Below are 17,229 nucleotides of genomic sequence, written 5' to 3' on the forward strand. Positions count from 1 at the left end.
TGTTTAATCATCCCTTTATTTTATATTATTTTATTTATTTTCACTTAAAAGAGCCCAGAACAGTGCCCAAAGCAATGTGTGACAATGATATACCACTATTAAAAACATCCATTATACAATGCTAAAAGGGAAACATATATACTGATAACATGCAGTAGGCATCAATTCTAAGAAAAGTTAATCTAAAGCAGTATGATCTCACAAACACCTGGTAAATTGATAAATCGTTGCCTAACTTTTGACAACACAGACACCACCCTCATTTGTCTCAGGAAAGGATTCTATAATTGGGACATCAAGGTTCAGAATGAGCTGTCCGGAATCACAGATATAGATCATTCTCAGAGATGAAATCTAATCAGGGCCTCACAAGTTAGCCTCAGTTTGTGTTCAGCTTCAGTTTACTGGTCTCACCCCACCCATCCAGCTCTTCTTCTGATGCCAGTGAAATGGAGAGAGAATGCTGAGTCTCCAAACTTCTACTCTAGATGACAAGCTCACAGCTGAAGAAACATTCCATGTTGTGCTGCCTAAAAGAAAAAAAAATCAAGTGGAGAAGAAGATATTAAATGAGGTAGAAATTCAAGTTTGCAAAGGGCCATATTTGGGCAAGAGTGGTACCATTGTAGATAGGTTCCAAGTAGAAGCTATTGTCTTTATAATTTTAGTGCCATTCTTAATTTTCTTAACGTATTGTTTTTCTAGCTAAATCAACTAGCAGCATATCAAAATGAAAAAGTTGGAAAATGTAGGTTGCGGAGACTATTTGCTTCTGCCCTCTCAAGAGACAGAATCATCTACCCACATTCTGGTGTTGTGGGCCACAGAAGAGAACAAGTACCCTATAGAAAACTGCCATTGGGAGTAGTTCACTCCAAACAATGGAGTTTTCCTGAATAATGAGATTTGTGCATCCATGCTCAATAAACTTGGCTAATTTGTTCAAGGGTTTGGCATGGATAGTAACATCATTCCTTAAACGTGAAAAATGCCTCTAATCTTATGCATACTTCTCTGGAAATAAATGCACCTGGGCCTTATTGCTATAAGGAAAGTATCTATTAGTCCCTTGAAGGTCAGATCATTGTAGAGATCTTGATGCATGTTTATAAAGGAACAAAAGAAGAACAGAAAAAAAATCTATTGACACCATTAAGAGTGACATCCAAGGAAGTGTAGATTGAATTGCAGTCCATGTTCCTAAACTGCTTTTTGCTAAGGTAATGTGCAAATACTGGCTAATATGGTAGCAGAACAGCAATGACAACAAAACAAAGAGCCAATACTTGAATCAAAGGCACATTTGCCATTTTCACTTTTTTGTTCAAATGACTGACATGGGAAATTTTAAGAAAGCCTGATGTAAGTGTCACTTTCAAAAACGAACAGTCTCTCCTAATTTGTGGCATAATGAAACCCATATTAAAGTTTACAAATGCTCCATATGGTCTTTGGAAATTCCTTTGTAATGAAGCTATTTCTTTTTAAAATAAAATTAAAGCAACAGTGAAGATGTAAGAGTTCCCAACATGCTACTTGACCATTTTCTCTTGTGCATTTTATGATATTTAGCTCTTGGCAAATTTAAAATGAACTCTCTTTTTTTGTTAAAGACTGGCAACTACTAAATGGTATCAAATATTGATATATTGTTCAGACTATACATAAGAGCCATGGTGGTGCAGTGGTTAGAATGCAGTATTACAGGCTAATTCTGCTGAATGCCAGCAGTTCAGTTCTCTCTGGCTCAAGATTGACTCAGACTTCCATCCTTTTGAGGTCAATAAAATGAGGATCCAGATTGTTGCGGGGCAATATGCTGACTCTGTAAACCACTTAGAGAGACAAGTTTAAATGCTATTGCTAGTAATGTGAAAAGTTGGCATCAATCAAAACCACTTCATATCTAACATACCATAACAGTTTTTGCAGGAAGAATGTTGTTGTTGTTGTTGTTAGTTGCAAAGTCGTGTCTGACCCATCGCGACCCCATGGACAACGTTCCTCCAGGTCTTCCTGTCTTCTACCATCTTCTGGAGTCCATTTAAGTTCACGCCTACTGCTTCAGTGACTCCATCCAGCCACCTCATTCTCTGTTGTCCCCTTCTTCTATTGCCCTCAATCTTTCCCAGCATTAGGCCCTTCTCCAGTGAGTCCTTCCTTCTCATTAGATGGCCAGAGTACTTGAGTTTCAACTTCAGGATCTGGCCTTCTAAAGAGCAGTCAGGGCTGATCTCCTCTAGGACTGACCGGTTTGATCGCCTTGCAGTCCAGGGGACTCGCAAGAGTCTTCTCCAGCACCATAGTTCAAAGGCCTCAATTCTTTTGCGCTCAGCCTTTCTTATGGTCCAACTTTCAGAGCCATACATTGCAACTGGGAAAACCATGGCCTTGACTATATGTACTTTTGTTGGCAGGGTGATGTCTCTGCTAGGAAGAATGTGGATGTATATAAAATTCATCCCAGGGTAGGAAACTGTGATATGAAATAGCCCATATAGGATGACACTGTAATTTGAAAGAAAGGCAGGAAAAAAAGAAGGTATAAACATAGCTACAACTTCCTGGTCCTGAAATCTTAGAGGTAGTGAACTTTACACACCTGGAAAAAAAATCACTTTTCTACATGAAGGGTGAAAAAAGGACTGGTGCTGGCATCAGTTTTCCCAAAGCTGGTTACTTCTGTCTTGCTCTTAAATTCACATCATGCCTAGCTAGTAAGACCTCTATCTACTGGATGGGTTGGTGGGAGTTGTAATCTTACATATTCAGAGGATACCAACCAACTTGGGAAAGATATCTGTATGTGTAGATGTGTATACTGTACATTATACATATTATACAACTTTTTACATAATTATCCATTTCTAGGAGGAACATTATATTGCTAAAAGATATGCTTCTTCAATAGGAGGACAGGTATCACTGATTTTTCAATTCATGCATTTTCTCAAAGCAGAGAATAATATCTGAATAGTCCCAACCCTGTTGCCCTTTCATAAGGCTTGGCAATTCCCATGGGTATTTGGGCCAGGAGCTCCAGCTAGCTCCCTTGTATGAGTGTTTTATTATTATTTCAGTAACTGAAGTGATCTGGTTCTTTGACCCCAGACATGTCATGGCTTTTTGAAAATTGATTTTATGATTTGGGGGGGGGTCAATCTTTATACAGCACCTTGGGTCACCTGTGTGAAACAACATATGTAAGAATGAAAATATTGGAAGAAGTAATATAAATTACTTCTTATGTGCCAAAACAAATAGATACAGGGACAGTTCTTCCTTTGTGCCATCAATCTGCTGAACAGCAAATTCTGATAGTGCTGTCTAATGTCTGTGTACATTTATCCATGTAGTATAGCTGTAGTATTAGCATTTATGGATAAACTTTTTTTACTCCCCACTTTTATTGGGATTATGGTGATGATGATTCTGTTGTTTTGCATGTACATTGTGAGCTCCTGCAATGGAGAACAATTCCTTGTGTGTTTCATCACACTTGGCCAAATAAAGTATTCTGTTCTGTTCGGTTACATTCCATTCCATTCTAAATTCTTTTAATATATAAATTTTATAACATTTTAAACAGATCATAAAAACTAACAGAAACTATTATAGAATAAAGAGAACAATTAGACAGAAAGAGAGAGAAAAGAAAAAAAACAAATTCAGAAAGAAGTTTCCAGTGTCCTTTGCAGCAAATAACAAGTATGATTAAAAAGTTATCCCTTGTTATTACAAAACAGAAAAACCCTCATTTTTCCTGTCATCCAATTTTAATATAAATTGTGATAGCAGCATTGTTTTAGCAGCAAGAAGAATATAAGCATCCTAACCAGTTCCCAGATATTTTTGAGATGAAGCATACATCCCTAAAGAAAAGAAAATTCTTTTAACAACCTATCTAAACTGGCTTAGATTTGGCAAATCTCAAATGAATGAAGAATTTTGTTAAGTGTGGGGCCACGAAAGACAGACAGACAGAAGAAACAAGAAACCACAAGAGAGAGAGGGAGAGAAAGAGAGAGAGAGGGAGAAAGAAGGAAGGAAGAAAGGAAGGAAGGAAGGAAGGAAAAAAGAAAGAAAGAAAGAGAGAGAGAGAGAGAGAGAGAGAGAGAGAGAGAGAGAGAGAGAGAGAGAGAGAGAGAGAGAAAGAAAGACCCCCTTAGCCAGTTGTTTTTAGCAGAAAGCCCAGTAGAGCTATAGTGCAGATTAGAAAGACTGGTATTTGCAACTGCTCCCTCAAGTATTCTGGATTGCACCACCGAGGGCTTTTAAAATCACTAGAAATGAGTTTGGAGGCAGAGAAGCTCTTATAAATGAGATGGATGCCTTAGGTGGCTGCAAGAAAATGGGAGCAGTTTTGTAAATGCCATACCCTTCACCAACCCTTTCTTGGTATCCCTGGCTGAGGATGCAATAGAAGAATTGCATACCTTAGGATGCTAGACAAATCTGTAAATAAAAGCAAATGTAGGGTTTTTGAGTGATGTTTTTAAAATATATTCATTACTAAAATACCAACAACTTAGAATACTGCTCTATTAATATAGAGAGTAAATCAAATTGATTTGCCCCCAAGCCATAATTTATACAGAATCTTTAAAACTAGTCCCAGGTAGAGATGGCTTCTGTAAATATATCTAGTGCAGATTGCTACCGTGCCCATGTCTTTTAATGAAGTCCACAAGTAAAGTATGCCCTATGCGAAGAAGTGCTCCCTTTGGTCTATTATAAATTACCTTCACTGGAAGACTTGCACATCTAATGTTTCATATGTTTAATGAAGAGAAGGACGAGGGGGGACATGATAGCAGTATTCCAATATCTCAGGGGCTGCCACAAAGAAGAGGGAGTCAAGCTATTTTCCAAGGCGCCTGAAGGCAGGACGAGAAGCAATGGGTGGAAACTAACCAAAGAGAGAAGCAACCGAGAACTAAGGAGAAACTTCCTGACAGTTAGAACAATTAATCAGTGGAACAACCTGCCTCCAGAAGTGGTGAATGCTCCAACACTGGAAGTTTTTAAGAAGAGATTGGACAGCCATTTCTCTGAAATGGTATAGGGTTTCCTGCCTGAGCAGGGGGTTGGACTAGATGACTTCCAAGGTCCCTTCCAACTTTATTATTATTATTATGTAACTCAGGACAGCTTCAAAAGAAGCCATGCAAACTTTGAAAAAAAAAGAATGCCCTTCCTTTCAAAGGAAATTCACTGGGTGAATTAGGGCCAGTTGTCCGCAGCCCAACCTACTTCACAGACTAGCACTGATGATGTTACCTAGTTTGGGTAATGGAACATTTGCAAGAAAACAACCAAGCTCAGAGAGCACCAAGGGCCCCTACCTCACAGAGTTGGTTAGGGGAAGTTGGGGGATGGAGGATGATTTTATGCCTCTTTGAGTTCCTGAAAAAAAGCAAAACATAAATCTAACAAGAAATAAAGGATGTGTACAGCTCTCCTTTACATACCCTTATCCATATAAATATAAAGGCAGCTGTGAGAATTCTACAATGGACAGAAAAGGAATTTAAATTTATTTTTCTGTTAAAAATCATGGAATTACCATTACCATTCCACATCCATGTTCGGACACATGCATATACACTCTGCTACTTATATCCAAAGGGAATTCTTCACAGGGATAAAGCAAGGCATCTATCTGTAGGCATTTCAGGACTGTTAAAATTGTGGCTTTAAAATTCCATTGGCCTTTTTGTTCCATGATGTGATCAGTTCCTCCCCCTCCATTCCCCCATTATAATCAGCTCAAAACAAATGTCATTGTCTGGGAAAGGTGATTGATTGATTGATTGATTGATTGATTGATTGATTGATTGATTGATTGATTGATTGAATGAATGAATGAATGAATGAATGAATGAATGAATGAATGAATGAATGAATGAATGAATTTATACACTACATATCTCACAATAGAAGTTAACCACTTTCCTATCCTGGGTTTTTTCCCCCATCTATGATTACCTGAGCTGAACTGTCAGGGTATGGAGAGAAGTTAGAAAGAGCAACAAATAAAGTGCATTGAAAGAGAGGAACAGGACTGCAGGTAGAAGAATGTGTTGTCCCTGCTGACGAGCTTTGAAATTGCTCTGCAGCCCTGAGATCTGACTGTCTGAAGAGCCACCTACTCTCTATAGCTCACCTATCTACTTGCTGTTCGCTTACCATTTGATCTGAGGTCAGTGGCAAAGGAGGGTCATCCCCCACTCAGCCCAGAACAGTGCAATCAGAAGGAAATGGCAAGGAGGCTTCTCCCCCAGCAGGTGAATCAGCCCTTCTCAATTTATCCATATGAAAAAGGATGCTTGGTGCATAAAATTGGAGCTCTTGCATCTCAGAAATGCTTCGTGGCCCTGCTGAGACCCTGATTGAGTGCTCATTGAGATCAGAGATAATGTTTCAGCCCACGTCAAATGGCTTTTGGTCAGGGTCAAGTTGGCAATGGAAATTACGGCTAATTTCCTTTTGTGTAAGCGCATGTGGGAGACAGGTCACTTCTCCTTCACCAGAACAAGGAGTCTGTGTGCAACCCAAGGAGCCAAGCGGTGTTACATACTTGGCATTTATGGCAGATGGGGAGTTGTGAATTTTCTTTTCATCTTTCCTGTAATGTTATTTTGAGCCGTTCCCAGAGATGTGAGAGGATAGCTACTTCTGTGTTAGCCCGTTATTTCACGCCCATTCATTTTTCTCACTTTGCAGCTTTCACCTGAGCAAATGCTATTCAGGGGGAAAAAGACTTATTGATTATAGAGGAAAGTTACTTTCAGCATCTGAGCCTCTCTGGCTGGTCTGTGTGCAGGGGGAGATATTTATTAGAGAATAAAATATATATCGTTTGCAAAATTTAGCCTCACACTTTTTGCAAACACCGTTGACTTCATGTATTCCAGAGTGGCTTCTCACTTTCTCTTCTGTCCTCTAGATCAACTAAAATGACATGAAAATACACAGTGTGATCTCTACGTGTGATATTCAAAACACCCTTTTACTTGGAGATTTTTTTAAAAAGCATCCATCTATTTCCTTTTTTTTTTTTAACTCGTTGTTTTTGTCGTTATCTACTTTATTTGACCAATACATGCAGAAACTGCATTACATAGGTCACGTTTGGTAACTATGAAAATGAACCAGGTGCAGGGGATTATAATCCATTTCGGTTTTCATAATTTTAAAGATGAAAGTGAATAAATCGCAAAATGCTTCTGATCTAATAAAATCATCATAAAGAAAACTCTCTTTTCTTTTTGAATAGCTGAAATTCATATATAGATACAGATATTTCTTTCGATAAAAGAGAGAGAAACAAAGCAAAGAAAGGTTTGAAGCTCCCTTAATAGAATTGTTAAACTAAACATGAAATTGAATTGAATATTTATAGTCTATCATGTTGGTCCTGAGCAATGGACAGATTTACTTCCTTGTTTGGAGGATTTTCTATCTCTTTCTGAATGATTTTTTTCAACATTTTATCTCCATCTGTCCTTCAAAAGAGATTTCTCCCAAATGGCTTTCCAGTGAAGGATAAATATATCCACGGAACGATGTAAATAAAATCTAGGCCAGAACAATAGACCCTGCAACATCCCAAGTCAAAACAATGAAATGATGTAATGCTAAATATCAAAAGAGCAACATGTCTAGGAACTCATTAAGAGGTACTTCATACTCCGTAATGTGGACTTCTCACATGCCCCCATTGATAGTGTCCTTGTCTTGTATATGGAAACAAATAAATTCAACCCTTAATCTCAGTATTTAAGAGATTTAAAAAGAGCTTTTCCTTGAGAGTTCTAAAAATAACCATAGATAGCAGAGACAAATGTTTCTGAGAAGAAACATTGATCCGATTTAATAGAAATATAAATATGAAAGAACAATCATGGTACCAGTGCCCCCCAAAATTAAAATCACATGCCTTAATGATTACCATCCAGTTGCACTCACTTCCATTATGATGAGGTGTTTTGAGAGGTTGGTAAAGGACTACATGGTTTTCATGCCTTCCCCCTACATTTGACTCATTACAGTGTGCCTATCGGAAGAACTGCTCTGTAGTAGATGCACTTTCGTGTGTGCTTCATCTTAGCTGGGCACACCTGGAGGGGAAGAATACTCATGTGTGAATGCTGCTTGTGAATTTTAGTTCAGCATTCAACACAATCATATACTTTTGTATATGAGTTAGATCCTTCCAAACATACCCTCTTTCACAACTTTTGCTAATAACGCAGGGGTCAAGGGGGAACTTCAGTATGAAATCCCTTCACATATTCACCTGTAAAGAGAAGATGAGTTTAGGAGTTATTTTAATTTGATATCATTGTAAGAATGTGCTAGACTGGTAAGAACTGTCTTCAGAGAGGTCATCTGGATAGTGATTATGCTCCTGCTTCCTTTGTCTCCTTCTTTACAGGTGAATGGGGCCAAGACAAATATTTACCTGGTGGAAGTCATAATGCCGTGCCATCAATAAGCAGAAACCTCTGGGACCAAAGCACTGGGCATTTAGTGTTAAGGAGGTCATGACTGATTGCTGACCCAATACAGTCAGAGAGGAGTTTTTATCAGTCAGGAGGGAACCATCAGTTGTTTATGTGTGGTGGAGCTACCCTGAAAGGGAGTCAAAGTTCATTGTCTTTGGCATATGTCAATTAGTAGCTCAACCCCACTGATTCTTGACCAAAGATGACCACATGGCCTGACTGACCCTTTCTCTCTGTCCCCTCCTCCTTTATTTGTAGAAATGTAGGTAGGATTTTCTGAATGTATTAGGGACGCTGGCATGTCTGTTTCTTTCTTGTGAGGATTAATCCCCATTTCTTCTGACAGGCTTTCTTCTGACAGGCTATAGAAGCAAGGGCAATTTAGAAAACGCTGGGGGGAAAAGTGGGAGGGGAGGAAAACCAGCAACCCTTAGTCACCTTAGAAAATGAACATCTTATCCTCCTGAAGTTTAAATAGCAGCAGGAAATCAGGAGAAAATAACTCTTTCTGGGTTGTCAGCTTTTATCAAGGCACTCATCTACGCAGTAGGAGAAAAAGGAAGTGGGGGAGACGGGAAGAATTCACTTTAAACAGATTTTATCACCAGGCAGTATTGTATAGACCAACCACGGCAGTAAATAAATAAATAAATAAATAACAGTATAAAGAGTTCTATTTTTATTTAATGTCACAGAGTCAGCTGAATAGATGGGTTCTCTTCAGTCAGGCTTGTATCTAGTGGTAACTTACTGTCTGGTCATTTCTGATAAAAAAAAAAGAGGAGAAATGCTTCACTTGTATACTAATATGCTTGTTTCCACAGTGCCTATTTAGTATTCAAACTATACATCAGGGATCCCGAGTGCTTTGAATGCAAATCTGAATTCTGCCATTCTTGAGAATGTGCTTAAAATTAGCGATGAAAACCTACTTGCTAACATTATAAGTGGATATATATTAAGGGCAGAAGAAAGAAAGTTAGATTGAAATACAGCGCAAGATAAATGTGTGAGGATTTTTTTTCTTTTTTGAACAAAAATAAAATACAGGAGTTTCTTTCTTTATACACTTTCTGACAAGTATACAAAGGCAAAGGTTGATAAGGTTTTGATGACCAAGGCATTTAATCTTGGGTCTGGGGGAGAATGCCTCACAATTTTGATGCAGAAAGCTCAAGACTGTGACATAGAATTTTATCTCATAATTTGATAGGGAAGAACAGTTATTGCTGTACTGAACAGCCTTATCTCTGCATTAAGGTATCTGTCAGAGCCCTCTTTTTAAGGGCTTTCTTGGAGGCTGAGGGCTTGCAGGAATCCTCTGACAGTAGACTGCCCTTCCTTTAGAATCTGCCTCTGCAAATATTCTTGCCAAGACTAAAACATTTCTGTTTTCTCAAGGCATATTAACTTGTACACAGTACCCATACATATTTTTCAAGAATTCATGGTTTTGCCAATGTTTTGTCAGCAGATTGTATTTTTGTTATTTGTAGAAGCATTTTTATTGCTTCCCTGAATAACAAGAACCCTCAACTTGTATGTATTTACATTTGTGTCTGTGTAACATATATGCCCCAAATAATCAACTGTGGAGCAATGTTGCAGTGAGGACTTTACAGGCAAAAGAATAAAAGCAAACTCAAAATAACAGAAGAAAAGAAAGTTTTTGCCCACTTAATGGGCAAGTCTCATTCTCTGGATAAGTATTTCATAATCGAGATAAGTATTTCATAATCGGGATGCTAGTACAGAAAAAGACCTGGCTTATAATGTCACCTCAATTGTCCTCTTTTGTTTGGACATATTTCATGTGATGGGTCTGATGATCATAATATTCATATAATGGATTAGACACTACTGCAGAACTTTGAACAAAACGAAGAGCACTATAAAATGATCCTTTAAATAATGCAATAAAACTATGATGTAACCTATTGTTTGGGAAAAGTGGTGTTTTGTTAAATCTGGATACCTGTTAAATCCCAAATAATTTATGTCATTTGCATAAATATATAATTGGAAGTTTTTAGGTCATTTGTGTGTCACTTTTTGCCATTTGCAGATTGCATAATGACACAAATTATATAAATGGGCATTAACGGAGTAAAATTGTCATTTGCATAATTGCTCAAATAATATAATTGACACAAATGATATAAATTGCCTCAGTTGTCTATATGATTTCAGAAACAATGGATTTCGCTTAGGAAACAAAGTCCAAACTAACATTTTAAAATAACATTTTAACAGTTTTCATTCAAATTCTGATGAATACAGAGAAAGGCAGTGTACTGTAAATCAAGTGTAGACAAACAGGTTCACAGCCCAGGTCAAGCCATAACCAGTATCCCATTGACAGAACAGCATCTTAATCCTGTTGTGTAGCAAAAGATGCCAGCATGCTTGTGCCATAATGTCTTCAACTAGAAGCCTCAGAACTAGATCTGGCCTCTGAATATGGATCTGAGTTTTCCCTAAAAACAAGGGATTCCTCTTCCAGATCAAAGGGGGAATGGCTTTTAATGCCGCAAAATCACCAAGTAATTGTCTTTTTGGGGCCCTCTTTTAAGGATGTTGATTGGAATTGTTTTACTGTTACATTGTTTGTACATCATGGTCCAGTTTGGTAATTATGAATATGAACTAGGTGCAGGAGATTATAATCCATTTCTGTTTTCATAATTTTAAAGATGAAAGTGAATAAATCACAAAATGCTTCTGATCTAATAATATCATCATAAAGAGAACTGTGTCTTTTCTTTTTGTATAGCTGAAATTCATATGTGGATACAGATTTATTTTTTTTTTATAAAAGAGAGAGAAGCAATGCAAAGAAAGAAAGGTTCCAAAATTATTTTGCAGTCTGGCTACAGTCCCTACTGAGCTCATAGCAACTATTAGCAATTGAAGCTCAACAGTATTTGGTTGTGTTCCAAGAGGCACCCAGCTTTGGGAGGCTGATGGAACATTTGAACTTTGGAGACAAAGTTGTGGCTGCTTTGACAAAATGGCTCCCGTGGTGGCTGTGGCTGTTTCTCAGTTGAACTGGTGAGGCCAAAAGAAAAGTGGCTTTTCCAAGAAACCAAAGGAGGTTATTGGGCTCCAAACTACAAAAACCTCTTTTGAACCCCAAATTCAGTGTAGAAGGACAAATGATTTAGATTCAAAAACAAAATCGTTGCCAGGAGACAGAGTAGTACGCAGAATGAGATTTGAGACCAAAACACCAAATCACATCCTTGTTCTCACAGTACACAACATGCCAATTTCAGAGAAGGCACACTGGTGATTAAAGTTGAGCCAGATCAAATGTACAGGTTAATCAGAAAAGAACACTGAGTTCCAGATACATATTTGGAAGCAAAGGTGTGGGCAGGTAATGAAAATATTTTTAAAAAATATTTAAAATTAAGTATATTTTAAAAATATTTTAAACATTAAGAACTTGGGGGAAAAAATCAAATGTTAAAATCAGAAGTGAGAGCATCAAATACACTATAGGAGGTGTCTCCAGATATTAGCACTGTCGATGGGCCCTTCTTTAGGGATCTGGTTCAACTCTATTGGAACTGTTACCCTGCTGATAAATAATGTCACAGTTTAGCTAAAACTCAAAGGACCTCTTTGTTTGTTTTACATCACATCATTTATAAACCATCTCCATCTGGCCAGTTCTGGGCAGCATTTGTGAGCAAACTAAAATGAAGTATACCTCAAAAATTAAACAATACAATATAAATTTGTCATAAATAATGCATGAACATCTTGCAAACATCCCATGGGTTTTCCCCTAATTTTAGAAATAAATACAGCATCTGACTTAAGAGCCATTTCTTCTCCTTTCTTTTATCTAAAATTGCTGAAAGAGAAAAATAGCCACCAAAGAGAAGAAGATGAGCATCACCTTAAGACTCAGGATTGATACTACATTAAAAACCAGCATCTAGAGAGATAAGTAGGAGTATGTCTATGAGCCAGGGAAAACCCACATGCAGTACCATGTTGTGTGCTTTATTTTATTTTTATGTATCATTGATATCTCTGTACTGGTCTAGTCCAAATGTCTCCAAGTGGCTCACTAGCATCCCCATCCTTTTGCATCAGTAAGAGATCCAGATTAGCTTCCATTAAGTATAAAACACAAAGCTACCAGTATCTTGACGGAATGTGCTGAACGGGCACCAGGGGATTCCATCATCATCCACCAAATGTTCAATCTCCTCTGCTTCTACATGTAGCATTTTTCTATGGCAGTGGTGAGGCACTCAGAGCCCTCTCTGTGGGCATGCGTGCCATCACCCCAGCCCCGTGCCCCCCTCACCAGCAGCCCCCCCCAGAGGAGAATCTCCCCAAGCAGCCAAGGACATGGCAGCCGGATAGCGGGGACAAGACTCTGCACTGTGCCCCGTTGCACGCAGATGATGCTGCGGGGTATGGGCGGAAGGCGTGGCTGCCATGGCACTGCTGGGCTGCCTGGGCAATCTGTGGTGGGCCGTGGAGGCGGTGGGTGGCCCTGTGGGCAGGTGAGGGGTCGGGGCAGGGGCGGTTTTGGGGCACTCAGTTTCTAAAAGGTTCGCCATCACTGCTCAATGGGTTGGGTCAGCTCTGTGAGATGTGCCAGGTTAGGAAACAGACTCCAGGAGTTTACTGGAACTCTTTTGTTGCAGGGTATAATAACCAATCTTGAAAGCTTCTCTTTCTCTCTTTTATACTCAAGAGAATCAAGGCAGAGTATTCTGAGTTCCTTCTCATTCCTCCTCTCCATCTTCTTTTCAAGGCTAACCTGATGTTCTGTTCTTCAAGGTTATCTCCTCTACATTGGTAACTGTTGAATGCCAGAACTCCCAGCTGCACACAGAGGTGCCTGAATTAGTGTAACCCAAACACTACATTAAAAACCAGTATCTAGAGATATAAGTAGATTAGGCAGAGATCTGAATCTAAAGGTCAAACTGTGATTCACACCTTGCATGGCCAAACACGTAGCACCTATCAGTCTTTTCCTACACTTGTTTATAGATTCTGCAGGAAAACCAACATTAATTCCAATGGTATTTTGTCTTTCAAATCTGGATCTCTGCCCAGCCTACTCCATTCCACAGCCAGAGGTTGCAGTTGGACATGGAAATGGCTGTTGTCATTTGTGTTTGCAAAACTTTCTGTATCCCCAAAGGTGGATATTAATGATGATGTTGTGCCCTTTGAAAGGCATGAATATTTTTTCTTGACTTCTGTCTTTCTCTCACAGGCAGTGAAGGTTCGGGAGAAACCATTCAAAAGGAAACATCCACCTGTGACATTTGTCAGTTTGGGGCAGAGTGCGATGAAGATGCAGAGGATGTTTGGTACAGAAACATACTTACGTATTTATTTGATTTGGAAAAATATGATTTCTTTGAATGTGACTTTGATAGCAGATCACCCCCAAAAGACAATTTAGGGGAACAAAATGTGCTTTTTCTGCTTTATTAAGGCCAATGAGATATTATGCATTCTTTTTTGTGTGTGTATACTTTCTAAGATGACTAGCCACTCAACATTGCTTGAAGTTGGGCAGATTCTAAATTTAAAGAGAGGAGAGAACAGAACAGAACAGAACAGAACAGAACAGAACAGAACAGAATAGAATAGAATAGAATAGAATAGAATAGAATAGAATAGAATAGAATAGCATAGCATAGCATAGCATAGCATAGCATAGCATAGCGTAGCAGAGTTGGAAGGGACCTTGGAGGTCTTCTAGCCCAACCCCTGCTCAGGCAGGAAACCTTATACCACAGAGGTCCCCAACCTTTTAGACACCAGGGACCAGTTCCGTGGAGAGAGGTTTTTCCACAGACCGGAGGGTGCGTGGTTTTGTGTGCTGCCTGCATCTTGTGGATGGGGCTTTGCTTGTTTGTGCGGACCGATTGCTGGCATATTGCTGGCATCCTGGTCCATGGACCGGGGGTTGGGGACCCCTCCTATACCATTTCAAACAAAAATACAATTTCAGACAAATTAAGATGGATGGATGGATGGATGGATGGATGGATATAGATAGATAGATAGATAGATAGATAGATAGATAGATAGATAGATAGATAGATAGATAGATAGATAGATGATAGATAGATAGATAGATAGATAGATAGATAGATAGATAGATAGATAGATAGATAGATAGATAGATAGATAGATAGATAGATAGATAGATAGATAAAAAGATAGAGGCAGGCAGGCAGAGAATATTTAAAAATGGAAGAAATGCTGCTGTAGAAATTTATCTCAAAAATAATATTAATGAGGGGAAAAAGCACTAGGATTTGATACTAGCCTCTTCCATAATGAGAAATACAATTTATACACACACAGACATATAGTTAGAATTGGAATATTAATTATACCGTTAATTGATTATTTGCCAACATTTTTTTTTACCACTAGCAACTACATAGATTTATTTTCTCCATGAGTTTTAAGTGACAACATGCATGCTGTTGTCACTATCATCCCCTGTGGATGCCACTGCCAGCTAATCATTTCTGTATGGACTGTCCAAGGAAACCATTGAGATTCATCCTTATTTGGGTGTACAAGGAATTCCACCTGTGATCTTCGGCGTGTCAAGCATATGCTTTGCCACCGTGTTGTACAACACTTCTATGTTAGGGAGCCCTCAGGTTGCTTTTCAACAATGCCTGGTTCTCAAGTCTATCAGATCTCTTTATCAAATCATATTGCACTCATTCTTTGGGTTTCTTTCCATTGGGGAGGCACACAAATAAAAAAAAGTGTTTTGTGACCTGCCTGATGCTTGATGACAGTCCTTTTTTTTTTCTTAGTCATGGACAGACAGCAGAAGCAGTAGAATTATCCAGCCTCAAATGAGTCATAGGTAATACAAGCCTTATGTTCAGGCTTTTCAACTGAGTATTTTTCTACCTTACATTCATAGTCTCTGCCAGCCAAACTCAGAAAGGTTCACTGTTATTAATTACTCTTCTGCCAAGACTAATTAAAACTCTGTCAAAGAAATGTACCATTTTTGACTCAGTATATCTCCAGGATATTCCAAAATGAAAAATATTTAATTACTTAAGTTAAATAAAACAATGAAAACATCAGATACTCAGAAACAGTGAGGGGACAGATGAGAATTAAATCTATTAAATTAAATTAAATATAACAAAACTGATGTTCAATATATTAGACAGCAGTAAAATGTCCTAGTTTCCCCACTAAAGAACATGTTCAACTTAAAAAATTTCTGATGGAATCTAACTAGCTGATTGTGGCTAGTCACTTATTCTCAGCCCAGCCTAGCATCACCTTTGGAAACAAGGAGAAAATACCTCTAATCAAATCTATATGTCAGCTGTGCTTTAAATATATTTCACAGCTTGGAGATCCGCAAGACATCCTTCCCTTCATGTAATCTCTTAAATTGGGAGATATTTAATACCAAGTATTAAGGGAGCAAAGGGAGAACTCAGTGGTGGAGGCAGCAATGCAGACAGGCCAGGGTTGCACTGTATATGGGGCCAGATTTTGCATTTTTTCCAGGGTTTGGAGGGAGTTAAGTGGTTTCTTGTCTTTTTAAAAAGTCTGTTGAGTATTTTGAGGGCTTCCATCCAGCTTGTATGCATTATGGCACGAACAGTGAAACATCTTTTACTAACAGTGACAATATTACTCTTGAAGTAGAAGGCTCAGAGGTGCTCAGATTGCAAAGACATTGTTATCTATGGCCAGAGGTAGACTATAAATCTTTTGCAAATTAGCAGCTTTAATGGATTTATCTGAAAATCTGGATTATTGTCATTCCATATATTCCCGTGCCATAACTCTAAAAAAAGGGTCCATGGTTGAAGCTTGATAACCTATTACAGTGATGGTGAACCTTTTAGAGACCGAGTGCCCAAACTGCAACCCAAAACCCACTTCTGTATCATAATGTGCCGGGTGGGTGTGGCCCATTGGGTGGGCGTGGCTGCAATGGTAACGGCAGACTGGGTGGGACTAAAAGGTTCAATCAATCAATTCCAACTTTGCAAGATCTTTTTTTTCCCCGCAAGAAGTTGAAATTGATTGACTGAACCTTTTTTTTTTTTTGCACACGGCGGCGGAGGCCTAAAGCGAAAAGGTTTTATAAAACCCAGCTGAAGGCCTAGGACTGGGACGAGGGTGCGCGTGCCCACAGAGAGGGCTCTGCGTGCCACCTGTGGCACATGTACCATAGGTTCGCCACCACGGACCTATTATATGGATAGATCCTGAGCCACATATGGCCTAACAATATTGCCAAAAGACCTCACAACTAAATATTTTTGAGATTCACATGAATATAAATATATGTCTAAGGAGCTCTACCATATGAAATCGAAATATTTTCTTCCATTCATTCACTCAATCTTTCATGCAGTGTATGGGTTGCATCCTGTGCATTCAAGGTAGGGTCTCTAATCTAAAGACTTCCTGCAAGCTAGCATCCCTTTGCCTGCATCTCACCAACTAGGAACTATAGGTAATATACTGATGGTGAGTTAGTCAGATGTAGATAATATCTTAGTTTGCAGAATAATCTCTACCTTGCATAAATCCTACCTTCTATAAGGTAACATAAGCATGATTGGGGCAAAATTGGACTTTGGTTGTGCTTGTGGTATACTGATTAAAATGTGGCCAAAATTAGCTACCTTTTTTTTTTTTTTTTTTTTTTTTTTAGCAGGATGTA

General features: G+C 38.6%; 1 protein-coding gene across 1 annotated transcript in view; it reads left to right on the forward strand.

Annotated features, from left to right (window-relative positions):
* The window catches only part of LOC107293130 (tomoregulin-2), a 124,224-nt gene that overhangs the window by 19,603 nt on the left and 87,392 nt on the right, over positions 1 to 17,229 (forward strand). The window contains exon 3 of the mRNA XM_015822265.1: positions 13,762 to 13,858. Within this exon, the coding sequence (XP_015677751.1) occupies positions 13,762 to 13,858 (97 nt within the window). The remainder of the gene's footprint in view (positions 1 to 13,761; positions 13,859 to 17,229) is intronic.

This window comes from Protobothrops mucrosquamatus, unplaced genomic scaffold (genome assembly GCF_001527695.2).
Source record: "Protobothrops mucrosquamatus isolate PMUCROS unplaced genomic scaffold, P.Mucros_1.0 scaffold1512, whole genome shotgun sequence".
Taxonomy (NCBI): domain Eukaryota; kingdom Metazoa; phylum Chordata; class Lepidosauria; order Squamata; family Viperidae; genus Protobothrops; species Protobothrops mucrosquamatus.